The 27,441-nt window shown below is 46.5% G+C and overlaps 1 protein-coding gene across 1 annotated transcript in view; it reads left to right on the top strand.

Annotated features, from left to right (window-relative positions):
• ltbp4 (latent transforming growth factor beta binding protein 4) overlaps positions 1-27,441 on the top strand; it is a gene marked incomplete at its 5' end in the record, with an annotated part of 73,137 nt that overhangs the window by 35,683 nt on the left and 10,013 nt on the right. The window contains 20 exons of the mRNA XM_084441274.1: positions 9,897-10,157; positions 13,357-13,550; positions 13,773-13,868; positions 15,191-15,293; positions 16,540-16,602; positions 17,909-18,031; positions 19,080-19,256; positions 19,485-20,150; positions 20,477-20,563; positions 21,696-21,824; positions 22,374-22,499; positions 22,743-22,862; positions 23,883-24,002; positions 24,227-24,346; positions 24,453-24,572; positions 24,908-25,027; positions 25,332-25,451; positions 25,556-25,675; positions 26,308-26,427; positions 26,558-26,677. Of these exons, the coding sequence (XP_084297400.1) occupies positions 9,897-10,157; positions 13,357-13,550; positions 13,773-13,868; positions 15,191-15,293; positions 16,540-16,602; positions 17,909-18,031; positions 19,080-19,256; positions 19,485-20,150; positions 20,477-20,563; positions 21,696-21,824; positions 22,374-22,499; positions 22,743-22,862; positions 23,883-24,002; positions 24,227-24,346; positions 24,453-24,572; positions 24,908-25,027; positions 25,332-25,451; positions 25,556-25,675; positions 26,308-26,427; positions 26,558-26,677 (3,105 nt within the window). The remainder of the gene's footprint in view (positions 1-9,896; positions 10,158-13,356; positions 13,551-13,772; positions 13,869-15,190; positions 15,294-16,539; positions 16,603-17,908; positions 18,032-19,079; positions 19,257-19,484; positions 20,151-20,476; positions 20,564-21,695; positions 21,825-22,373; positions 22,500-22,742; positions 22,863-23,882; positions 24,003-24,226; positions 24,347-24,452; positions 24,573-24,907; positions 25,028-25,331; positions 25,452-25,555; positions 25,676-26,307; positions 26,428-26,557; positions 26,678-27,441) is intronic.

Genomic DNA, 27,441 nt, shown 5'->3' with positions numbered 1-27,441 from the left:
ACCATCAGTCTGTTCTAACTATTGCTTAAGTTATTTTGTTAAGCACGTGTGTCATGTATTATTCTCCCTGAAAAAAAGTCACACACAAAGTTTTGTCACCACACACACACATTTTTTTTATCATGATGATAATTAGTAAAATTATTTTGCGTTACATATAACTGGGAATTGGTTGGGTCTAGTGATCAGTAGGAATATCTATATGTGATGAAGGTGCGTGAGGGAGTGAAGCCACGGTCAGTATTTGTGCTTTGTGTAGGCCTAATATTAAAATGTATTTTGTTTGATTTTGTACGGCATCTTTTATGATGAGAATTAATGTAGCCTAGGCTTTCTTTTGTTATCTGACATTCCAGGTTGCACAATCTGTTCAGTTTTCCAGTAAAGTTAAGAAAACTAATTGAATGGTGCCAGTATCCCTCTGTCCAGCCTGACGGTCGGCATAGTATACCGTGCCATGTGTCCTACATCTCTCTACATCCACCTTGAATCCATGCTTGATCCACCCTTGCAGTATCAGGATAATCCACCTTGGACTTTTTAAATAACCCAAAACAGCATTTCATCAGGGTTCTGGGTATAGGCCTACCATATCCCAACTTTACAACTGTAGGATCAGGATCAAACGTCCTGGTTTTAAATACCCAATTTTGAGATTTAATCCTATCCAGACCATTCTGATCCAGATTAAATATTTTGATTTATGTTCAAAAACGTTGACTTCTGGTTATGGCCGAAGATCAATGGTTGTTCAACGTTAAATGTTGAAAGGATGTCATAGAATTAACATTGTAGGCTATTAGTGGTTTCATCAACATTTCAACATTGATTCAATATTCAATATTCAATTCCCCCTAACAATATTTCAATGTTGCTTAACTCCTAATTTGCTATCTGGAACATATCTTTATTTGAACACTTTTTAGGCCTGTCATGAATAGGCCTGCGCCTAACCTATAACTTAAAAATATATATAAAAAAATAAAAATCTAAAAGAAAAAAAAGAAAATAATAATAATAATAATTAAAGCTGCTTCGCAGCGATGAGGCGGGGCCAGGCAATTTCCGACAAGTTTAGGAGCAATAAGCGAGAGAATAGGACAACAAGAAAGTTGACATTCCAATGTTCATTTTGTACATTCGTATCGTAAAACATTTGTAAAACATTTTGATGCGTTGTAAGCTCGATTTTGATAATTCAACAATGGTCAATGAGTTTGTGAATTACAGTCTGAAGATCCAGTGTAGCAAGTTTGGTGTTAATTGATTGAAAAATGTTGGATGAGATATGTTTATTAATTTTTACAGGTTTTGTTTGCTTTTCTTCATAATTGAACATTAACTTCAGCAGCTGTGTACTCAGTCAGTTGCCAATCAATCGATTTAGTCATTGTAATCCTCGGCGGGGGTTGGGTAGGGTTGCCAACAGCGATGTCTCCGATTCGTGGAGCTTGTGTTGGATTATGGGTAACGTAGTTTTCTCTGTATGAAGTGTTGGTTTCAGAGGACAGAATTAAACATATTTTAAAAAATTCTATTTTTGAGATAAAATTCTAAAAAAAAATCATACTACATCTTGGATATGTGGCTAATGTTGTCACTTTTTATGAGGACGATCAGCCATTGATTTGGCGAGAATAAATAGGAACTATATACAGAACTGTTAACAGTAAAACTTTTTGATGTGCTGTGGGCTCAATTTTTCATATTTCAAAAATCTGTGAGGATCGTTTGGTAAGGACAGTCTGAAGATACAGTAGATCAATTTTGGTGTCAATTGAACTAAAAATGTGGGAGGAGATAGGTTTGATAGGTTTTACAGTTTATGAAGAAATCAGAGTGATGGACTTCAAAATTCCTGCAAGGTCAAAGCGTATGAAAGTTTTGTCTCACTTGGGCCTACATTCACGTGGTGGTTTTACAGTGATAGCACCTATGGCTGATTTGTTATGATTTTTTTAAGTTTTAAACTTTAGACTGTTGCTGTAGCGCCACCTTCAGGTTTATTGACCTACAATGCAGGTTGAGGACTTTGGGTATACTACTGGAGCTATGTGCAAATCTTGGTGATTTTTTGTCCACGGGAAGTTAGACTCCAGTGGAAGATGGAGAATAATAATAATAATCAAAATTCCTGCAAGGTCAGAGTGTATGAAAGTTTTGTCTCACTTGGGCCTACATTCACGTGGTGGTTTTACAGTGATGGCACCTATGGCTGATTTGTTATGATTTTTTAAAGTTTTAAACTTTAGACTTTTGCTGTAGCGCCACCTTCAGCTTTATTGACCTACAATGCAGGTTGAGGACTTTGGGTTTAGTACTGGAGCTATGTGCACATTTTTGTGATTTTTTGTCCACAGGAAGTTAGACTTCAGTGGAAGATGGAGAATAATAATAATAAGTAAAACATTTTAATGCATTGTAAGCTCAATTTTGATAATTCAATAATCTGGTCAATGAGTTTGTGAATGACAGTTTGAAGATCCAGTGTAGCAACTTTAGTATTAATTGATTGAAAAATGTGGGTTACAGGTTTTGTTAGCTTTTTTTTTTCATAATTGAACATTAACTTCAGCAGCTGTGTACTCAGTCAGTTGCCAATCAATCAATTTAGTCATTGTAATCCTCGGCGGGGGTTGGGTAGGGTTGCCAACAGCGATGTCTCAGATTCGTGGAGCTTGCGTTGGATTGTGGGTAATGTAGTTTTCTCTGTATGAAGTGTTGGTTTCAGAGGACAGAATTAAACATATTTTTAAAAATTCAATTTTTGAGATAAAATTCTGAAAAAAATCATACTACATCTTGGATATGTGGCCAATGTTGTCACTCTTTATGAGGATGATCAGACATTGATTTGGCGAGAATTAATAGGAACTATACAGAACTGTTAACAGTAAAACTTTTTGAAGTGCTGTGGGCTCTATTTTTCATATTTCAAAAATCTGTGAGGATCGTTTGGTAAGGACAGTCTGAAGATACAGTAGATCGATTTTGGTGTCAATTGAACAAAAAATGTGGGAGGAGATAGGTTTGATAGGTTTTACAGTTTATGAAGAAATCAGAGTGATGGACTTCAAAATTCCTGCAAGGTCAAAGCATATGAAAGTTTTGTCTCACTTGGGACTACATTCACGTGGTGGTTTTACAGTGATAGCACCTATGGCTGATTTGTTATGATTTCTTTAAGTTTTAAACTTTAGACTGTTGCTGTAGCGCCACCTTCAGGTTTTTTGACCTACAATGCAGGTTGAGGACTTTGGATATAGTACTGGAGCTATGTGCAAATTTTGGTGATTTTTTGTTCATGGGAAGTTAGACTTCAGTGGAAGGAGAATAATAATAATAATATAGGCAAATACAATAGGGTTCCGGCAGCTACGCTGCCTGGCCCCTAATAATACATGAAACATGAAAAGAAAATATTATTATTGGAGACATTTTAGTATTTTTTATTTTAATTGGCCTACAATAATGCTCAATCGGGAGGGCTGTGTTCACACCGGGCGCGGCGAGAAAATTCGCGCCGCGGGATCAATGAACTTTTGCGAATGTCGCCCGCGTCTGACTCTCTCATCAGGAACACACACACTGATTATGGGGATTAGGGGACACACACACACACACACACACACACACACATACATACACACATACACGCTCTTCTCTAAACAGCGGCAGAGCATTCGGTGACGTCACGCGGAAGTGCGGTGGCTACCGCGATGGTATGCGCAAGCGGTTTCACATACAGCTGCGCTGGTTGGAACGAACGTGTGTGTGTGTATGTATGTATGTATGTATGTATGTAGGCTATGTTCGATCTCATACATACACACACACACACACACATACATACATACACGCGCCACTGAGCTCACAACTCACAACGCAAATAGTCATTCGGTCACGTGAGCTCCCCCATTCATTTAAAGCGCGAGCGAACTACCGCGCATGTGCGCATGTTTTGCAGTGAGCTCTGCTTGTTCACACGAACGTGTGTGTATGTCTGTATGTGTGTGTGTATGTATATACATACACACATACACACACACATACATACACGTTGTAAGTAAGCTTGAACAAGCAACCAAAGGGCACTTTTCACACCCCATAGTTACATGCCAAGTGGGAACAATGAAACACTGGGCAAAACTGTGTGTGTGTGTGTGTGTGTGTGTGTGTGTGTGTGTGTGTGTGTGTGTGTGTGTGTGTGTGTGTGTGTGTGTGTGTGTGTGTGTGTGTGTGTGTGTCACAAGGCACGCACACTACGCATAGTTCTGTCACCCTCGCGCCTCTGCTCTGCGTGGACATGTGACCTGGCCCAGCCAATGCCCTGTCTCACGGACGAGCAAGAAGCGTCTGTCTAGCAGATGGTTGGCTGACGGATCCAGGAATATCTCCCTGTGTAGTTCACCCTTCAAAGAGTCTTAACTGTCCAAACACTGTGAATGGATGGCTGGGGCAGCGTCGTGGTCCGGGGGTGGCTGGGACGCAGCCCGCTATGATCTGCTGTTTCCTTTATACAGTGAGAAGACATTTCCGCCTTGATTTACAGCTGCACTGGAACAAACTGGTTGAGAAACCACTGACAGTCACTTCTTTAGAAGCTTATGGTATGATGTTTTATTGGGGTTGTATTAAGAGGATTATACGGTTATTACCCTGTAGACTCAGAGAGAGAGAGGCAGAGAGAGAGAGAGAGAGAGATTTCAGAACACTGCTCTACTTCTAGAATATCTGAGGGTTCTGCTGTGGAACATCTGAGGGTTCCATCTAAGTACTTGAGGACATGCTAAGTTCAACTTCTCTCTCAATTAAATGGAGAAACCTTTGTCAGATCGGGAGGGAGAGAGGGAGGGAGAGAGAGAAAGAGAAAGAGGAAGGAGAAACAGCATGTGTCTTTGATTTGCCTCTAAACATCCCCTTATACTGTACTCTTTCTCACATAACACTGCACACAATGCTACACATAATGCACACACACACACACACAAGCACACACGCACACACAAATACAAGCACACACGCACACACGCACATACACACAAGCACATACGCACACACGCAAACACACACAAATGCACTTTATCACTGACTTTCCATAGAGATGCTGTCAGCTTTGAAGCACATACATGGGCACACACACACACAAAGACACACACTTGCATGCCCAGAATGTTTGAGAGATCACGCTCATGTGTAATGCAGCTCTTGGAGTGGAACCTAGCCTGACCATCAGCTGCAGAGCGAGGGGAAACCGACTTTTTGCCCTGTAGTCCGCTGAGCGGTGGCTATCTATGGTAGTGAGATATGAACCTGGGATTTGAACCTGGATCCCCTGTGTCCAGTGAGACTGTCTAACATCCAATCCTAACATAACGCAAGTGGGTGAAGCGAGCGTTAGAAAATTTTACCGCTTCCAGCATTCTCAATAGATGTGTCCTAACCAGCTGCGAACAGCGCTAGCAACTTTAGCTCGCTTGGAAGATCGCTCGCCTTGGTTCTATTCTTGCGACATTTCGCAGACATTGTCCCACCCCCAAAACCGTTTTCATTGGTTAAAATCTGTCCTTTGCCCAGTTTCCGGTCCCGCACTTTCCAGTTTCCGTGTTATTGGTGAACAGCATGCACGAGCAAAACGAGCGGTTGGTGTTTGAGGTAGAGAAGCAGGGTGTAGGCCTACTTTATAACCCACAGCACCCGTCCTATAAAAACACACTAAAGAATGACGCTGTCTGGCTGGAGATCGGGGAGGTGTTGGGGATTTCAAGTAAGTTATTCCCTCCAACCGTGTGTTGTGTGTTGAAAAGAAGGCTAAGTTAGCTAGCTAGCTAGTATAGCAAGTAGCTAGGTTTTTTAGCAACATTAACGTTAGCTAGGTAGCAGCAAAACCTCAGCTAAATGGCCGACGCACACTTACTAGCTAATGGTTGAAGGGTAATGGCTTCCCTGGGATGGGAGTTTACTGAAGTAAAAATCATTCTTCAACCTACCAAGGTAATAATGTTGAACAAAAACCATGAAACAAGAGTGCACTTAACATCAGCTAACTTCTACAAACCCACCCAGACCCATAGTAATAAATGGCTCCGGGGAAAGCAAGATATTTATATTTATCACATTAGCTATGCATTGTGTATGTTAATATAGTCATTTCACAAAAGAAAAGATTCTGATGAATAAGAGCAAAAACGTTATTACTCTATTTTCATAGACCCTAGCAGTGCTCCAGTGTAAAAGCCTACCCAGTAGTGACACTGACCAATGGTTTATTGACCTGCCTCTGACATGAAATAGTCTGCAAACTTCTCACGCACAGCAAACCTTCCACGGCCTGCTCGGTTGTGGTGCTCCTCAATGGGATTTCAAGATTTCATTTTATGTTATGTTTTATGTTAAAACGTGCCTTTGTGTTCCCTAAAGGGCACTCTTTTTCACATAGTAGTGTAGCCTACTGATTGTTTGTTCCAGGAGCATTTGATATTGATATAGACATGTTAGTCAATATGCTTGTGTGAGTGTGTTAACAGTGTCAGCGTGCTGGACGGGCTCCATGGAGCCTCGCTGACAATCGCCTGCTACACTGGCACTTATTTATTTTTTAGTTTAACCGCAGCCATGTTTTTTTTTTAAGCTGCTTGATTTTATTTTTATATTAAAATGTAAGGCACTTTACCCATTGTAGTGCCTATTGATTGCTCCAACAAGTGTAAGCTACAAGTTGTGCTAAATAATTTAAAGGTCTTGTTGTTTACTTTTTTGCATTTAACATAGATAATGATTGTACTACTAATCACCAGAATTCACAAGTGCTTTCCACAAATTGTACCTTATTGCAACTGAAAGCCGTTGTTTTGGCTCGATGGACTCCCTGTAGGTGGTGGTCAGCCGAGTAAGATCTGCACCCACAAAGGACAGGACCACCTCCATCTGTGTAGCACTCATCCGAAAGTAGTTAAAACACTTCTTTGTGTCCAGGTGGAGTTCCTGGACCAGCTATGGAACTCTCCCTGCTCTCTCCTCCTCTCATTTATAGGGTGCGCCCACATGCGGTGCCTTTGGTTCTGCCTCAGCAGAAACGCAGCTGTTCTCCTGCGCTGAGCATGGTGCTAGTATTTTGCTCCTGTTAATAAAAGGACACATCAGTGCCAACAGAAGCTAAACATATTGGTAATTAATTCATAACTGCAGGTGGAAGTTCAACATGATTGTTATTCAAATGTGCAAATTGGTGTCATGAGTGTCTTGGGCATAGTCTAAATGTCTGATGTCTGTAGCCTAAAGAGAGTCTGCCTTTTGGCTCCTAGCAAGAGTAAGGTAAGCTAGAGCCAAGGGCTGTGATTCACAAAGCAGGATTGTCAAATGAGCCAGATAATGTGCAAGCTAGTTTGCTAGTTTGTCAAATCCATCTGAATATTAGGTTCTGGGTCATAGGCTACTTTAGCTAAGCTGATACACTAACGTTACGTGAACTAGGTAAGCCTACTGCGGATCTCTATTTTGTATGCGGAGTAACGTTACAGCAATTCAACGTATTTTAAAGCCCAACCCATGGAGAGCGCCATACAGTCATACTAGTCCAGGCCATACACGTCATTAATAATCTAGCTATATAACTTTTCACAAGTTACATACCCTACAGCACATACATAAATATGATACTCATTTTCCAGATTTTACCACATATGTATGGGCGGGAGAACGGGGGAGGGGGGCGCAAAAAAAAACAACATTGCGTAACATTACGCTCGCTCACTCGCGTTATGTCAGGATTGGCTTGCGAGCGATGTCGCGGTAAATTCTCTCGCTCGCGTTATGTTAGGATGAGGTGTTATGTTAGGATGAGGTGTTATGTTAGGATGAGGTGTTATGTTAGGATGAGGTGTTATGTTAGGATGAGGTGTAAGCCCGCTAAACTCAATCTAGTGATTTCAGGAGAGTGACGGAGGTGGTCAGAGTCCTGGCGTTGGACAGCTGGTTACCACGTTGCAACAGCTCAGCTGAGAGCGCCAGCTTATGGGAGTCACCTGCACCCTCTCCTTCTATCTCTCTCTCTCTCTCTCTCTCTGTCTATCTCTCTCCCTCTTTCTCCCTCCCTGTCTATCTCTCTCTCTCTCTCTCTCTCTCTCTCTTTCTCCCTCCCTGTCTATCACTCTCTTGCTCTTCATTTTTTCAGCCACATACCTCACCTACAGTATTTATCTCTACCCCTCAAACCTATCTTTCTTCCAACTCTCTTTTTTAGCCCCCGCTCTGGTACCCCTTCCCCCCTCTCTCTCTCTCTCTCCCTCCCTCCCTCTCTCTCTCTCTCCCTCTCCCTCCCTCCCTTTATCTATCTCTCTCTCTCCCTCTCTCTCTCACTCTCTCTCTGTCCCAGTGTAAGCTCAGATGATGGTCCACATCTGGAGGGAGATGTCCGAGTTAACAATTAGGTCAGCTTGTTTTCGTACGCCATGCGTTACCTCATCGCCACAGTTACACCACAGAGGGGAATACAGCGCAGCATGTGCCCCACACATGTCTCCCGCGGAAACCGTGAGGAGACACACACACACACACACACACCACAACCATTACACGCTGTCAGGGTCAGTGCCATGGGAACTCGTTGGTGTCCCTGTGGTAGAGGCAGTTCCTCTGATAAAGCAGCTCTCAGCTCTGGAGCCACTCCCACTAATGTCCCTCTTCCTGAACCGTGGTAAAAAAACAACAACAACAACGACACAAACCTCTTCCCTGGCCCCGCCCCTGGCCACAGAGACAATGGGCCCAGCCCTGACCGAGAGATAAGACACAGGAAGTGACCTAGGAGAAGTAGGCTGCTACTGTGCATGAGCTAAGCTCGCCGCTAAACTCTGAAGGCCAATTTAAACGTTGTCGTACGACACTTTTGAAAGTGTCAAGAGACTGAAATGACGTCACTGTCGACACTTCTTTGTGTCGGACAGTGGTGTCTTGCACCCGCCAAACTTTCTGATGTTGCAGACGTCGTCGCACAGCTGTAGCTAGATAGAAGGCACGTTCGTTGCCATGGATCAGAAAGTCAGCCACGCATCTGTAAGTGACCATGGAGGTGATCAGACACTTCACTGAAGTATAAATGCTAAATGCCGGTCGACATTTTTTTTCTCTCGACAGACATTTGTCGTATGACACTTGTCGACTGAGTATGAATTAGGCTTAACCCTGTTACTGTCAAGCTAGCTCTACTCCCAGCCCCGCCCGTACCACAGCTATGCACCGACCGGAAGCGCAGCCCAGGTGTTCAGATCAAGTGATCCCCCAGGGAGGGACTGGACAGTAAAGATGATGGATCGGTGTGTTCTTTGGCCGGGCTTCCCGCCCTGTATGTCCGTCTGTCTGTCCGTCTGTCCGGGCGGAAGATCCTGGTCGAGACGGTGAAGGCCTGTCTGCACTCGAGGACATGAAGGAGTCCTACAGTCATGTTTGTGTGTGTATGATGCATGAGAATGTGCGTTTAGAAAACACAACCTCCGCTCCCTCCCTCAGTCCTGTACCCTACAATAAGTGCATCCCTTTATCCCTTTAAGGGGGCGTCTGTGGCTCAGTGGTAGAGCGGGTCGTCCAGTGATCGTAGGGTCAGCAGTTCGAATCCCGCCTCCTCCTGTCCACATGTCGAAGTGTCCTTGGGCAAAGACACTGAACCCCAAATTGCTCCCAATGAGCCTAGCTAGTCTAATGGCCTTGCATGGGATGAGGAATGATTGTCCTCAGACAGAGAGGAATTGTAAAGCGCTGTGGATGGCTGTGGATAAAAGCGCTATATAAGTGCAGTCCATTTACCATCCCCTCCACCTCTTCGCTCCTTCGCTCCCTGATGCTCATCCCTCTCTCCTCTCCTCCGACCTCATCCCCCTCTTCTCTCCTCCCTCCTCCAGTCCTGTGTCCGATGCTGTGTAAGAACGGCGGGGTTTGCATCCAGAAGGACCGCTGCCTGTGTCCGCCCGCCTTCGCCGGGAGGTTCTGTCACATCCCCGTCGCTGGTTCCTCCTCCTCCTCCTCCTCAACCAATGATATTGAGAAGCCTCCGCCCAGCCCCGCCGTGCTGTCCAATGGGGAGCTTCTGACCCAGTCGGAGTACATCCTCCCCCTGGGCAGCCAGCCGACCGGACAAAACCAGAACAGGAGCCAGTCTGGAGGTGAGGATGGGGAAGACGGGGTGTGAGGGGCAGGGGTACAGGGAGGGTTGGGAGAGGGTACTGGAGGCGGGGGGGGGGGGGGGGGGTTGGAGGAACACGGCGGGGAGACAGGGCGATTGGGTGGCTAACGGGAGTGGAGGGACGTGACATCATAAGACCAGGTGATGTAGCCTCCTGAGGCCCTTCTGATCTCGCGAGTTCGTTCTCAGTTTCTCTATACCGCACATCAGTCTGGACTTCCCCCCATCTCAAACGTTTTCTCTCTGATTACATTTTGACCGGGCCAATCAGCGACTGTGTTCTGACTGCTGTTCTGCCCCTCCCAGTGAAACCTATCCCCCGATTGGCTCCTGTGGCAAAACAGTCTCCTGAAGCAACGAGCGGTAACGTTAACGTTAGTAGAATAAACACAGCCATGAGTGCAGTTATTGCAAAAATTGTCACAACAATCAAACAAGAACAAGAGTATATCCACTAGCGAAGTTTCTCGGAAGAAAATGCGTTTTCGCCGTTCTTCCAACTGGATTTGGCAAATGTTTTGTTATGCTGATTGGCTGAAGGAGTTAGTCTGTCAAGTACTCCTGCCCATAGACATGGTTGGAGATAGGGAGAAGAAACTCCCTACAGCCATCAGGGAACACATCAGTACAGAGATGACGACGTCTCTGACGGTGGAAAATCTGAACCAGTAATCGCTACCCTCTCACTCTCCCAAATATGACACTACATCAGCTATATTCACGTCATGCCTCTGGCTAAAGGGAGATAGAGTAGTCTCCGCTGTGGTAAGCGTGGTGATGTGATGACCTCATCACTGTGTGTGCTTATCTACGGTCTGTAAAGACGTGATGACATCACAGGGGTTGGTGTTCTGTCTAGAGGGGGATGAAACTATCAACAGTTAATGGCTTATCTAAACACAGTGAGGTCACAGTAACAAATGAAGTGTCCGAGCGGCCTAGGCTGAGGGGTGACCAAGAGGAGGGTGGTAGGGAGAGAGAAGGGAGGACAGGAGAGGAGAGGAGAGAGGAGACCAGAAGAGAGGGGAGGAGAGGAGAGGAGAGGAGAGGAGAGGAGAGGAGAGGAGAGGAGAGGAGAGGAGAGGAGAGGAGAGGAGAGGAGAGGCAACAGTAAAAATGTAGCAGTGTTTCAGCTAACCCGCTTCAATATTATTCAAGTAATAGTTACAGATTCCCGTCTTCAGTGCAGCCCTTAATAACCACTGTTACGTAGTATCACACCTCTTCGTTGGCTGCTCGTCACAGTCACATTGCCCCATTAAGACTTGTTGACAGAGACGTGGGGCCCCTGCTACAGCCCCATAGCAACCATAGACATTTAGCATCACAACAGCGGCTGGACAGCCATCAATCACAGCCTCCGCCAGCGACCGTGGGACCTGCGGAACACCATGAGGTCATAATGAGGTCACTTCCTCAGTCCACTCGCTTGCGGAGGGATGGATGAATGCTGTTTCCATATCCTTGTAGCTCAACGGCGTCTGTTTCATGTACAGTATGGACGACGTGAGGTCACCTTCATGTTGGAAGCTTTGAATAATAAAAAACAGGCAGACAAAGGGCCCCTCTGTGGCTACAACTGCCTGGAGGACCTGGAGCAGCAGACAAGGGCGTCCAGTATATGTCTATGAGCTGGACTCGGCCTGGCTAGACCAGGCCAGGCGCTGTGATATGGAGAGGCTAATTTAACACGGTGAATGAGAAGCACATTATTAAATGATTGAACACCTTTATGTGTGTGTGTGTGTGTGTGTGTGTGTGTGTGTGTGTGTGTGTGTGTGTGTGTGTGTGTGTGTGTGTGTGTGTGTGACTCTGCTTGAATGTCGTGTGCTGGAGCCCAAAACACACAAGTGCAAAGTATCAGGTTCGGTCCTATTGTTTCCAACCCTTTATGAATGAGTGTTGTACTGAGTCTTGTAAAGTCCACTGGAGCACTACAGACAAAAGAGCCTTTAAACTCTCTATTTTCAGACAAATAAAACGGAGTGAGTAACGTGTCTGTCAATGAAACATGGCTTTCTACTTGACATGGCCTCCTGGGCCAAGCTTCTCATGTAATGACGTGTGGTTAAGCACCCTCACACACACTGACACACATGCGCATGCATACACAAACACACACAGACACGCACACAGTCCTGTGGGTCCATGTTCTGGCCGACTAGGAGGCCTGTGAGGTTTTGCCTCTAATGAGGCCTGTTGTTTTCTCTCATGTTCCACCAGGAATAGAAACACACACACGCACACACACACACACACACACACACACACACACAGCCTTTCAGCAGCACAAGCAGAGGTTGAATAGCCAGCAAGCTAGGTCATGCTGCTACCTGCTTCCCGTCTCTGTGTGTAAATAAAACACTAGAGCCGAGAGTTTAGATAAGACTCCAGCGTCCAGCATGCTCGGGCCCATGCAGGGTGTGAGTCTGGAGCTGGAGGCAGCTGCACTAGTTTCCCTGAGGAGAGGCCAATGTTTCTTTCAGGCATCTGGACCAGGGGAGGCTGCCACGATGACTCACAGCAACAGCATGTTTCAGACAATGTTTCTATGCCTGAGAAACTGTTCTCAGATACACGCGGGGTCAATATCACACTGCAGACTTTGCCCCCCCCCCCCCCCCCCCTTCTTCGAGGTGGCAACTTTGCCACCTTGTAAACTTTAAAGTTGTTTTTGGAGCACAGTGATGCCCCCTTGGCATCATGGTAGATGATTGGAGTTGAAGGATCCAGACAGTTGCAGAGGTCTAGCTACTACCACAGCATCTGGGCTGGACACTATACCCCAATGACTGCAAGTGTGCAGAGAGGCAAAGGTTCACTATTTGCCCATGATATGAAACCGCATCAAACAGGTTGTCAAACACAACCCAGGTGCCTCACAAGCTTACATGACAGGAGCCATTCCTAACTGGGTCCTCAGACTGCAGCAGGCTAGCTTCTGAACAGGGATAAATGTGAACCAGTAAACAGGGTTTGTGCGTTCTGTGCAGAGATGAGCAACAATGCGAGCCTCTGCTACACGTCTGTCCAGTGGTGTCTGCCGGAGCTAGCTGCCATTAATATACAGTATGCTAATGCTAATGATAGCTTTGCTAACCTCTATATTAATTTAGCTGTGTTTTGCTAACGCTAACTGACTGACTGACTGATTGCTGACCTTTCACCCCCAGCCTCAGGATCCGGCACGTCGATGGTGAAGGTCCGCGTGCAGCACCCTCCGGAGGCCAGTGTGAAGATACATCAGGTTCTAAAGGTGGGCTACGGTCCCACCCTCAGGGAGCACTCAGAGACCGTCACCAGACCCTCCGGCCTATCAGGGTCCAGAAGAAGCGCCTTGCCGGGGGAGAGGGCCGAGGCGCCACCACCTCGGGTCAAATCTCAGACCTCTGGGGTCCAATCCCAGACCTCTGGGGTCCATTCTCAGACCTCTGGGGTCCAATCTCAGACCTCTCACGTCCAATCTCAGACCTCTGGGGTCCAATCCCATACCTCTGGGGTCCAATCCCAGACTTCTCGGGTCCAATCTCAGACCTCTGGGGTCCAATCCCAGAGCTCTCGGGTCCAATCTCAGACCTCTCGGGTCCAATCCCAGACCTCTGGGGTCCAATCACAGACCCTCAGAGGAGCAGGAACCTACACAGAGGCCTCTGGCTTCAAGTACTGCTTCACGGAGGTCCGCAATGAACAGGTGAGACACTGCAGGACAGTCCCTTCTTCTATGGATATGTACAGTATATAATAGGCATGTTAGCTCAACTCAACTCAACTCAACTTTTGTTTATTTATAATTTATAGAGCGGTTTAAAAACAACCATGGCTGCAACAAAGTGCTGTACATGAGTAATCATAAATACAATAGAAACAGTAACAAAACAATAAAAACAATAAAAGACAGTAGGGCAATTAAAAGAGGAGCAAAGTCTCATGGCCGGTTGAAAGCCAAGGAATAAAAATGGGTTTTAAGACTAGTTTTAAAAATGGACGGTGATGAAGCCTGTTGAATGTGCAGGGGTAGGTCATTCCATAGTTTGGGGACAGCGACTGAAATGGCTCTACTGTAGCTACTGTACCTCCATCAGTCTGCTCAGTGCTAATGCAAGGCACTTTGTCGAAAGTATCTTTACTTAGTGTAGTGTGTTAGAGTAGCGTATATATTGTGTTTGAATGTCCTTGGATTTCTACATGAGTCATCACACTACGCTTTAAGCCTCGGATACACTAGAAGCCTTTCACAATCTTAACAGATTATGAAATGACTGGGAGTATAGATACACTAGACAAATGGCTTCTGCTGATTTTTGTATGACAACTGAAAAACTGGGTATCGCACATTTAATGACTGACGAGTTTACACTACGATTGTGTCCAGAATCTGCTCAAAAATGTCAAACATGTTTGATATGCTCCGACTCGCTCTGACTCGGATCGGGAGAAGTCTGTTCTCATCATACACTTGCCGATTTAAATTTGTACCCCTCATACACTTACAGATGTCTGTGCCAAATTGCCACTCCAACTACCCCCAACTAGAGCAGACTTCTGCTGACTAGGACAGACTCGGCAGGATTGTGAATAGTGTATAAAATCGGGCATAATATCTTGTAGTGTATCCATAGCTTTATCTGTAGACGGTTCAGGTGTGATGTTGGTGTTCAGGTGTGATGCTGGTGTTGAGGTGTGTTGTTGGCGTTGAGGTGTGATGTTGGTGTTGAGGTGTGTTGTTGGTGTTCAGGTGTGATGCTGGTGTTGAGGTGTGTTGTTGGTGTTGAGGTGTGATGCTGGTGTTGAGGTGTGTTGTTGGCGTTGAGGTGTGATGTTGGTGTTGAGGTGTGTTGTTGGTGTTCAGGTGTGATGCTGGTGTTGAGGTGTGTTGTTGGTGTTGAGGTGTGATGCTGGTGTTGAGGTGTGTTGTTGGTGTTCAGGTGTCATGCTGGTGTTGAGGTGTGTTGTTGGTGTTCAGGTGTCATGCTGGTGTTGAGGTGTGTGTGTCGGTCCCTTCTCCCCCCTCAGTGCAGCGCCCCCCTCCCCGGGCTCAGGAGCCAGGACACCTGCTGCAGGGGGATCGGCAAGGCGTGGGGCATCAACGAGTGTGTCCTCTGCCCCCCCAACACAGGTAAACACACAGGCACGCACACGCACACACGTACGCACGCTCACACACACATACATACACACGCACATACACGGTTTCATTTTTGCTTATGTGTTTCTACCGCACCTTTGCCTTTTTTGAAGGAACAAAAAAAAAACACAAGTAGTTTTATTTTCTGCATGACTTCACATTGTTTCACATAGATTTGGAACCTCAAACAAGGAGTGGAATTCCTCTCAGAACAACATACCCATGGTCCTGTCCAGTCTAAATCAAATCAACATTATGTAATATTACATGATTAAAAACAGTCACCCCACGCATTAGGTTGTTGGCATATTCTACTCTGATCATGACTAACCGGACAGGAATGCATGATTAGATTTTGCCATATTTGTTCACAAGCTGGCTTCAGCTTCTGTCCTCCATGTATCAACATTGTTTTGAGAAGACAGAATAATGACCTAATGTTCTTTCTAAGCCCATTTTGATCACTGGCATCGCGTGTAACACGATTGCAGACAGGCCTGCATGCCAGTTATAGGAAACTCTTAGTCCTGACTGGCCAGAGATACATATTCTGTAGGAGATGTTTTTACTTGATAACAACTTTCCAAAATACACACATTACTCAGACAGTGTTGAAGGTTATATATATATATATAGAAAATGTCTTATCCCTACTGTAGTCCTAACCAATTTTTTTGTCTGCATACACTATTATTATTTGTGTCTGTTAGAATTCCAGAAACATGTAACTGAGACACAAAGATATGCCTCCTTTGCATGTTTCAGTTATTGCTTTTGAACTGCATTTAGCTCTCACTACAGTGACTGAGAATGATGTCCCTTTGTTATATGTTTACAAATGTTGATATGTGCGGTACAGGACATAGGATTCCTTGTCTAGAACCCTGGATGCTGATCAGAGCTGGGTGAAACACAGAGAGCGTTCTTCTCCCCTAACCACTTCCTTTGAGAAGAATCCTTTCAACCTCAAGGTGCAACCCGAGTCAGCATAGCTCTGTTCTCAACCTCCCACTTCTCTCCCAAGCCACTGAAGGGTCTCCTAGAAGAGCGTTGATGCACAAAGTGATCTTGAACTGGGAAATAGGCCGTTCTTAGAGTGTTCATAGAAGTATGCATGTTGATGGTTCTGACGGGTGCTTAAGTACAGGATGGATGGATAATGGATCCCTACAATGGTAGGATCAAATGAGAGTTATTTTGAATGCCAGCTAAATTCCATGAATGACTATCTTTCCAGGAAGAGGTGGGAATGGCAGCTGCCCGGCAGGGTTTGAGAGGATCAATGGCACTCAGTGTGTTGGTGAGTTAATCAAGTCCACAATAGCATCGGGTATACTGTAGCAAGCTATGGCCACAGCCCTATATTAGCTAGATGTCACACCCTGAGACACATACTGTACCCTGCCTGTGAGTCAAACTAATTGTCTACTCACTATTCAGGCAGGTATCTCTTACAGGAGTGTTGAGGAGAAAGGAAAGCTAGTTTGTTTAGTTAGTTAGTGAGATGACTGGAAAGTAATGCTGCTGGAGTGCTCGTCCGAGGACGACCAAGAGAGAGATCTCCAAACCACCGGCCATGTCCTGAAAGGCCATAATAGTCCTAAAAGGCCATAGTAGGCCCAACTGTAGCAAGCCAACACTATTATTGTATATAGTAGCACATAAGCATGCTAATGCTATCCCACACGGTAGCACAGTAGCACGCTAATGCTGTTGGCTATTCTTCATCCTGACCACATCAGACAGATGGGAGAGCACTCTCATTAGGAAATACCAGGGCTGTCTGCTATTGTAGGAAGCCAACTGTCTAGCAGAGAGTGGTGTTGGCTCTATTAGTAAGCATTATTTAATTAGAAATGTATGGTCATGGAATAGGTTCAGAGTTAAATTTAGAGGAATGGGCTATATAGTTCTCCAGTCTCTGGCACTAAGAGGTGTTTACTTTCAGCCATCATGTTATTCTCAACCTGGACAGATGATGTGCTGACAGAACATGATACAAACGATCTACTTAGCAAAGGCAGCCTTTATTAAACACGGAGTCAGCCGCCAGCTAACCTAGGAGGGCTGCAGTGAACTGAGAATGTCTCAAGGCATATGTTAGCCAACGCAGTTAGGGCCTGGCTGGAGAGGCGCGGTTGTGTAACCGGGCTGGAGAACAGTTCAGCGCTGAGAGCTCTGGTCCAAACAGAGAGGAATAACGACAACAACAAGGACTGTTGCATCATCCTCTCTCCACTGATTCACGGACTATAGCATCTCTTGTAGTACTCAGTGATGAGGCCAGGTCAGAGAGAGAGTTACAATCTGTTAATCAAGGATTCTATCAAGGTTTCTTCAGAGGAGGTTTGGGGTTTTATTGTCAATGTTTTTAAAAGTGTTTCCAACTGCTGGGCAAGTTCTTACAATATACTGTATGGATCTGTAGAAAGTAGTCTAGTACTGTACCTTGTATGGATGGGATTTTTGTTTCTTGAAGGCAGCGTGGCCTATAAAGGGGATAGTATGTAGTGTGGATTTGACCTATCAAGGGGCTAGTGTTTATTATGGAGAGTGTAGTACCTAGCATGGATGTGACCCTGGTGTCTCCCTCTGGTGATGTCTAGATATAAATGAGTGTTTGCAGCCAGGCCACTGTGAGAACGGGAACTGCGTCAACACTAGGGGCAGCTACAGTTGTGTCTGCAAGACTGGGTACATTCTGGACGCCTCGCACAGCATCTGCATCTGTAAGTACCAGCAGGGCGGTGCCACCGGGCTACTGCCGGAATGCCCTTGCTACCCTTCGGCCTCCTCCTTGGCCTCTCCGCGAGACAGGAATAACGTGAGCCTGAGGGTTACTGCATTCGTAACCTCCGACCTGCTTATTCTAACCAGCATTGGCCCGGATGTGCTACTGGATGCTGGTTCAGACCGTGTCTCTCTGTCTGTCGCCTGGGGACGTGATGGTGGTGCATCCGCTTGTCTGGGGTTGGAGGGGAGGGGGGGGGGCTTTCGCTGTTCCTCTCTCTCCTCTCTCTCCTCTCTCTCCTCCTCGATCGCGTTCCGGCCCCTGGCTCGCGAAGACGCCAGCATCTCGACTGTAACTCTCGCTGGATCTGTTGGGAGCCGTGTGTGTGTTGTGTGCGAGTGCGTGTAGTACGTCTGCCTGTCCGTTTTGTGCATCGTTTGGTCTTAGTGATCCATCTTTAAATCATGTGTCTCTGAAAGGTTCATGGTAGTTTCTTCTTCTTCTTCTTGTTCTCTTCCCCCCCTCCCTCCGAGTCAGGGGAGCTTTTCTCTGGTTCTTTCTGAGGCTGGCGTGGGGGGGGGGGGTTGGGGATCTGGCGAAAGCAATATTCGGGTGAACTGCCCCTTTAACTCTTTAAACGCCATGCTATCTACACAGGTAAGTGAATTGTCTGTTTTCATTTGAGTCTCGTGGACTACAGTGGACCTGACCCACGTCATTCTGTGTTTATGGATGTATGCGATTGCGGCCTCAGCATGCGCTGGGTCTGCTGCATGACGGGCCCGGTGTCTTCTCTGCTTCTCTGGCCCTGGTGATGACGCCGTGTCTGCGTAGCAACCGTTGCTGTGTACCTCCTCCCGCCCGTCTGTCCCGTGCTCAGGCCACCCTCTCACACTGTCTCTTCTGCCCCGCCCCCCTTCCCCGTCTGTACCCTCCATACCCCCTCCGACAACCCCCCCCTCTTACCCTCACCCCCTCTAACACTCCTCCCCCCTCCAACACCCCCACCCTCTGGTCTGTCTCTCTACCCTCTATCACCCCTCCAGCCCACAAGGTGATCTCGGAGGAGAAGGACCAGTGTTACCGGGTTCTGAAAGCAGGCCGGGGCCCCGGTTCCTGCTCGCTGCCCATCCTGAGGAACATCACCAAGCAGATCTGCTGCTGCAGTCGCGTGGGGAAGGCGTGGGGCAAGGACTGCGAGCGCTGCCCCTACTTCGGCTCGGGTTAGCAAACTTCACCGCCGACGTCAATCTGCTCGTGTTCAGCTCGGGGCAAAGCAGACGCACGCTGCGAAACACCTAATTTGTGCATTCAGTGTAGAGATGACTCCCACGCAGCCAGTCAAAACATTGATTTTTGCGTTTTATAGGCGGGAAGTCCGATGGCGCACCCGCCCCTCTGTCCGGTACTCTAGTTGACCTCTAACCCCAGCCTTCTCCTCTCCTCTCCAGTGGGTTTTAAAGAGATCTGTCCAGCGGGGCCTGGCTACCACTACTCCGCTTCTGCCGTCCATTTCAGCCAGCGCGCGGCGGAGCATCTGGGGACAGGCAGGACCCCCGTGGTGTCCTCCAGCAGTCAGACCAGGGCGCAGCAGCCTGCTGGCTCCAGTCAGCCCGCCGGCGGTGGCCTCACGCGGCAGCAACAGCCTGGCAGCGCAGGAACCCAGCCCGCCGCCGGCAGCCAGACCAGGCCGCAACAGCCTACAGGCAGCGGTTCTGCCGCCACACCCACCAGGCCTCAGCAACCAGCCAGCGCCGGCTCACAGAACACCCCAACAAGGCCTCTGCAGCCAGCTAGTGGGGGTCTTCCCTCTCCCCAAACTAGACCTCAGTTCCCAGCCAGCGCAGGGTCCCAGCCAGCCAAGACCAGACAAGGGGGTGCTGGTTCTCTCGCTCCTGAAACCAGGCCTGTACAGGCATCCGGCAGTGGCCTTCCATCTCCTCCAACGAGGCCCCAACAGCCATCCAGCGCTGGCTCACAGATCGCTCCAACGAGGCCCCAACAGCCGTCCAGGACCATCCATCTCCAGGTCCAGCAGCCCCCCAGTGGAGGCTCTCTCGCCCCTCAGAGCAGGCCTCATATCCCAGCCACACCCAGACCTGCCAGAGTCATCACATGTGAGTAGTAGGCCTCTGCAGTACACCCACCCTCTAGCTACCTCCAATGACGACTCCTAAACCTGTACTATATTTACATTTTAGATTCCAGTCATTTAGCACACGCTTTTATCCAGAGTAACTAACAATTATGAGTTGGGGGTTAAGCATCCTGCTCAAGAGCACAACGGTAGGCAATGATTGATGGGGAAATCACTTATCAAGTGGACTGGCCCCGGTCGTTTCAGTCACTGGCCGCATGCTCTAATCACTGGGATACCGACCGCCCTGTGCTATGTACGTATCTACATCAACTTCCTGTCCTGTGTTGACCGTTGATGTTTCAGCTGGCATGTCCGCCCAGACCAACCGCCCTCCAGTCAACAGACGGCCAGATTCCCCAGTCACGGCCCGTCCACCCATTCCCAGGCCAGGTACGCCATCACCATTATCATATCATGCATCACCTCTAACTAAACACTAAGGTCTTTGAAACCGTTACGTGTCTTTGTCAAGTAGCCTTGAACTGAAGTTAACGCTTTGGTATCTCTGCCAAGTCTTATGGTTGACTGCATAACAAAGTGTGTGTGTTAAACTCAAGCGTCGTTCTCTGCCAACAAGCTGTTATATTCCGTTAGCCCTCCTAACCTCCATCTTATCCGCCCCTGTTTGAGACACAGAGAAGACCTGTGTCTTAGACACCTTTCAGCACTAGTCCTCTGCTGAAATACTATTGAATCCCAACCATTCCCCTGGCATCGTATCTTTGGCCGGGTCGTTTGGCCAGGTCTCCCTTGGAAAATAGATTCTTAATCTCAGTGGGATCTCCTGGTTAAATAAAGGTTAAATAAAAATATCTGTCTCTGTTTCATATACGCCTAAGGTCCCAAGTCAACTGGAACAGTTTAATGGCGGCCGAGGAGTCGTGGTTAAACGGAGAGAGAGTTTTACAGGGTTTGATCTCCATCTTCAAAGATGTCAGATGGCTCGGCAGGCCTGATTTCCACTCACACTTCCATTCCTCTCACACTCTCATTCTTACTCTCCCGAGAAGAGAGACTCGGTGACTTTAAGCGGCTGCCAGATGGATAGAAAAGAACACAAAGCTCGGTCTGTGCTTTGAGGAGCTGCCCTGTCCCGAGCCAACTGCTCAGCTCTCCTTTGGTCCGCTAATCGATCACACGTTGGCTGCCTGTGTGCTTGTAGGTGGGGTGGCGGAAAGGCGGCCAACGTTTTATCTCTTCGGGCGGTTGCCAGATTTCTGTTGTAACCTGGAATTCAACACTCTTTCCCCACCGTCCCCCGAGTCAGCCATGCGATCGCCTCTCTCTTTAAGCTCTCCTGTTAGACCTGTGAGAAATATGTGAGCTGGAATGGGATGAGACTGCCAGGTTTTGGTGTCTGTCAGCCTTGGTATGTGTGACTATAGCCCTCCAAAACATATAGAAGGCAGCTCTGTCTGAAAGACTGATACCTACACCCAACAGACACACACACACACACACACACCATTGAACTGTGACAAGAGCCGAATATGTAAATGTATGTGTGCGTGTGTTCCTCCAGTGCTTGGCGCGTGTGAGACCAGGCTGTTGGTGTGTGGACACGGTCGCTGTGTGGACCAGCCAGGCGGGAGACACACTTGTGTCTGTGACAGTGGTTACCAGCCCACTGCCCTGCAGACCTACTGCCAAGGTGAGGACCCCCGGGGTTTGAACCTGGGTGACGCTCACACCTACCCAAACATCAAGACCAAGAGAGCGTGGTTCCAAACCACCTTCAGTTCACAACACCCATGCTACTAAGGCCATGATGCTAGCCATGTAATTGCAACACTTAAAGGTGCGCTGAATATAGTGGCATAGCAGAACGGACTGGCAGAAATTGAATTTAATATTCATACGTATGGTATATATTATAATATAATCCCATGGAAATAAGAATAGCTGTTTTCATTACCTTAGAAAGAGCTGTTGATGTGTACATAGGGACCACTGTAGACCACTGTAGCTTCTCCTACATCGTTGGAAAGGGAGGGTGGAGGGTGTGTGTGTGTGGGGGGGGGGTATTCAGCACCACTAGAGGGCACTACATTCTACACAGTGCAACTCTAACTAGCTAACGTTAGTCCCGTGTCCAACATAATTCAGTAATACAAGCACAAAGACACTCAGTCAGCCCTGAACTCTTTCTAACCTCATCCTCCCTCTCATCCCTCTCTCCTCCCTCCTCCCGCTCTCTCAGATGTAGACGAGTGCAGGAGGTCTCCGTCTCCCTGTGGAAGTGGGCGATGTCTGAACATGGAGGGTAGCTACAGGTGCACCTGTCCACCTGGCTACCAGACTGGACCTCAGGCCACAAGCTGCACAGGTAAGACCCCTGCAACACACACACACACACACACCAGCTGCACAGGTAAGACCCCTGCAACACACACACACACACACACAAACCAGCTGCACAGGTGAGGAAACCTGAAACTGTAAAATGGAAATGATTGCACCGCCTAACTGTATGTGACCCCGCCATCTTATCATACACACCCTGAAATTGTATGTGCATAGAATTTGACATTATGCAACCCTGTGACAACACTATCTTCTTGTCCCACAGATATCGATGAGTGTCGCCTGGTGTCAAACCCGTGTACCAACGGTCGCTGTGAGAACACACTTGGTAGCTTCAAGTGTGTGTGTCGCCCCGGGTACAAGCTGGTGGGCAACACCTGCACAGGTAAGATGGCTGTTCTAAAGAGGTATGATCTAGAGCTAGGTCTGAAAATAAAGTGGTTCAATGCACATTCAGAGCTCTGATGCAAACATATATTTATTAGACACAAAAAAAACACAAAGCTGCAGAAACATTGGGTTTTTTAGTGTCTAATAAATATATTCTTGCATCAAATCTCTTGAGTGTGCGGTGACCCAATTTATTTTCACATTTGTTTTTGTTGGCCGGCACCTCATCACCACAGGTGTGCGTTGCACTTACTTTGACGAGAGCTAGTTCGACCAACCTTCTCTTCAACAGAGGCTAGACCAGAAAGCTACAACTATCAATTCTCAATCTCTCTCCCGCCCCTCACTCCCTCCCTCTCTAGATGTCGATGAGTGTGTGGATCCTCTGAGATGTCCTGGTCAAGAGTGCATCAACTCAGCAGGCTCCTACAAGTGTGTGTCTTGTCAGCCAGGCTTCGGCCTGCTCAACAGACAATGTGCAGGTGAGATCTCATTTAGATGAGTCAGTAACTAAATATTCACTATATAGTCAGAGGAAATGTACTGTATACAGTTGTTGTTATTGTTGTTGTTGTTGTTATATTAGTTTTAGTTGTGATTCAGATTTTAGTTGTAACCGACTCATGGATGGCCATTGTGGCTCTGGGTAAAAAGAGAACTGAAAAGCAAAACCAACAAAGTTCCAGTGCTGTTCTTCTGATAAAGGATATATCTTTCACAGACATAGATGAATGTCGTCACAACCCCTGTAGCAACGGTCGCTGTGAGAATACACCCGGCAGCTTCAGGTGTGTGTGTCGGATCGGCTTTAGACTACAAGGAAACACCTGCACAGGTAAGAGCTCTGTATTCTAAAGATGATTGTGGGGCTTGTTTGGTGAATAGGAATCAGCATGGTTCATGTCTCCTTACGGTATCTCTCACTCACCCTCTCGTTTTCCTTCTCCCTCTCTCTCTCTCTCTCTCTCTCTCTCTCTCTGTCTCTCTCTCTCTCTCCCTCTCCTCCCCTCCCTAGATTTAGATGAATGTGTGGACCCTCTGAGATGTCCTGGTCAGGAGTGTGTCAACTCAGCAGGCTCCTACAGGTGTGTGTCCTGCCAGCCTGGCTTTGGCCTGCTGAATGGACAATGTTCAGGTAAGACAAACCTCAAACCATAAACCTCACACATAGATAAATAAAGCTTTGATTGATTGATTGAGATTGTGATAGATAGGGGTCTATCATGTGTGCTTGCATAAACATGCGTATCTTCTGTTGCTGTACAATTCGGCGTACTACTTTCTCTCCTCGGCATTTGACCCTTCAATACCAAATCTCCATCATTTATCAGGCTGTCTCTCCTGTCCGTTCTTTTACAGATATAGACGAGTGTCGTCAGACCCCCAGCCGCTGTACCAACGGCCGCTGTGAGAACACACCTGGTAGCTTCAAGTGTGTGTGTCGGACCGGCTACAAACTACAGGGCAACACCTGTGCAGGTAACACTTCGAAAATCTAAAATCTCTCTCTCTTTCTTCCTCACCCTCTCACATACATGTATACACACAAATGCATAAACTCTACTCTCTCTCATTCAACTCCCAGATGTGGATGAGTGCCTGGAGCCGTCTCAGTGCCCAGGTCAGACCTGTGTGAACTCTCAGGGCTCCTACAGGTGTGTGTCCTGTAAACCTGGCTTCCAGATCACCAACAGACAGTGCACAGGTAAGGCACATGATGGTGTCATCCTCAAACAGAACAGGAAGTACAGTTTTTGATACATTTTGCATGCAATGACGAAAAGAAGAGGGCCGAGGGTGGAACCTTGGGGTACACCACATTGAATTAAAGCTCTATTTGATATGTAACCCTGTGTATATGCATACTGTACTACTTTGATACATAACCCTGTGTATATGCATACTGTTGTTAACATTATCTGTAAGCCAATAAGACACACTCAACCATGATATGCCAACACTCAATCAGCTTTATATAAACAAATATTTTATGCTACTGGGAAAGATTACTGAGTGATGCCACCTTCTCCTCTCTTTTAGATATAGATGAATGTTCCCAGACACCCCCTCCCTGTGCCAACGGTCACTGTGAGAACAGTCCTGGGAGCTACAAGTGTGTCTGTCGGACTGGCTACAGGCTACAGGACAACACCTGCACTGGTAACATCTTCTGTACATTTCTACATTTGCTATATGAATCATCTAGCGAAATCGACAGACAGACAGACAGACAGACAGACAGACAGACAGACAGACAGACAGACAGATAGATAGATAGATAGATAGATAGATAGATAGATAGATAGATAGATAGATAGATAGATAGATAGATAGATAGATAGATAGATAGATAGATAGATAGATAGATAGATAGATAGATAGATAGATAGATATTTTAAGAATCCCTGTGGATTAATGTGTAATGTGTAATCTCTGTGTAATCTGTGTAATCCTCGGGTCCCAGATGTGAATGAGTGTGAGGATGCTCACCAGTGTCCCGGCCAGGAGTGTGTCAACTCGCAGGGCTCCTTCAGGTGTGTGGACTGTAGACCTGGCTTCCAGCTCACCAGCGGGCAGTGCACAGGTGAGGATAACAGGTCACTCAGGAACTTCTGACACTGCTAGGCCCTTTCTTTCGGTCTATGTCTTTTATATGAAAGTGTAAACCTTTATTTTCCTTTTTTGCAGATATTGATGAGTGTCGCCAGATCCCCTCGCCCTGTGCCAATGGTCACTGTGAGAACAGTCACGGTAGCTACAAGTGTGTCTGTCGGACTGGCTACAGGCTACAGGACAACACCTGCACAGGTAACATTCTCAGCACGTTCCTGTTTGAAATATGAGTCACCTAATTAGGGAAATAGTATGTGATTATGTGACACACTGGTGAATTCTTGGGACTACTGTGCAGTACATCTCTGGTGATTTGAGTCCTAAATTATGTGACAGGTTTATTCAGCTTGGTTAAAGGGATAGCCTGGAATTTATTTAACTACAGCCTCATTTTCGACGAACTTACCCGTAATGTTTTGATTGATGGAGATCATTTTCAGCTGATCCCACACTGTTGCTCATTTGGGCATTCACAGCTCGCTAATGCTAGCACAATGCAGTCGAACCATTTAGCATTCAAACAAAACTCACTTAAGTACTTCACAGTGCACCTAAATCAAATCAAATAATGTCAGAGGTTCATTTGAGTTTTTATACCACCATTTCAAAATGTCATTGAACCCTATCTTTTGTTGGGACCTATATTTCTCTCTGTACATGTAAGTAGGTTGTGTTGTTGTGGTAAGAAATTAGGGCTGGCTACTTACATGCCCTGTACCAGAAGTATGGCTCCACCTCCCTACTTACAGACACTAGTACAAAAATTCCAGACTATCGCTTTAATGTTGTGTAATCTCTGTGTAATCTGTGTAATCCTCGGGTCCCAGATGTGAATGAGTGTGAGGATGCTCACCAGTGTCCCGGCCAGGAGTGTGTCAACTCGCAGGGCTCCTTCAGGTGTGTGGACTGTAGACCTGGCTTCCAGCTCACCAGCGGGCAGTGCACAGGTGAGGATAACAGGTCACTCAGGAACTCATTAACCTCATGCACAGAACTTGAGTCTTTTGTTTAGGTCTGCGTATTTGCTTTCTTTCTAGAATTATATTTCTAAACTTTTGCAACTTTCCTCTTTTACAGATGTAGACGAGTGTCGTCAGACCCACAGACCCTGTACCAACGGTCGCTGTGAGAACACACCTGGAAGCTTCAAGTGTGTGTGTCAGACTGGCTTCAAACTACAAGACAACACTTGCACAGGTAAAACTAGTCTTTATTGTATATGACATCACATCCAGGCCCCTGTTACAGTTCTAACTACACATCCCAACTATAGATGGGAAATTGGGTGTTTCAGCAGTGGAAAAGTACAGCAGCAGTGAGAATGAAAGTAGAGCAGAATAAATAATATACATAGAGAACATACATAATAATAGATTAAATTAAAGTAAGAAATATACAGTATGCAAAAATCAAGAATAGAATATATACATACATACATACATACATACATACATACATACATACATACATACATACATACATACAGTCTGTATAAATATATATATAGTTATCCTAACTTATAAACATACGTTCATCTGATTGAATTTTTGGTGCTTTGTTGACATTACCCATTTTGACTACGTTTGTTCTACTTTTTGTTCTTAAACGCATTTCAAACAAGAAATGGTGCTCAGAGAGCACAGACCTCCACCCCTGAATGCATTTTGTGGCTCTGGGAATGCCAGAATTGAATGGGTTCTAAATTGGCCCATGCTACACCCCTCCACTGAGTTTCATGCGGTCTGGTAGTTTTTACGTAATCCTGGTCCAAAATATTAATGTCGGTGAATGACCGGCCCAGCCTGCCCGGCCCGTGGACCCGCCCCATGATTCGGATCCGCTCCAGAATTTAATGGATTATTAGTTGACCCATGCTACACCCCTCCACAGAGTTTCATGAAAATCAGTCTTGTAGTTTTAGCGTAAACCTGGTCTAAAGAATGAATGGAGGTGAATGGCCG

Source organism: Borostomias antarcticus (genome assembly GCF_949987555.1).
Source record: "Borostomias antarcticus genome assembly, chromosome: 1".
Taxonomy (NCBI): domain Eukaryota; kingdom Metazoa; phylum Chordata; class Actinopteri; order Stomiiformes; family Stomiidae; genus Borostomias; species Borostomias antarcticus.
The sequence above is the reverse complement of the archived record's forward strand: the minus strand, read 5'-3'. Positions and strand labels throughout refer to the sequence as shown.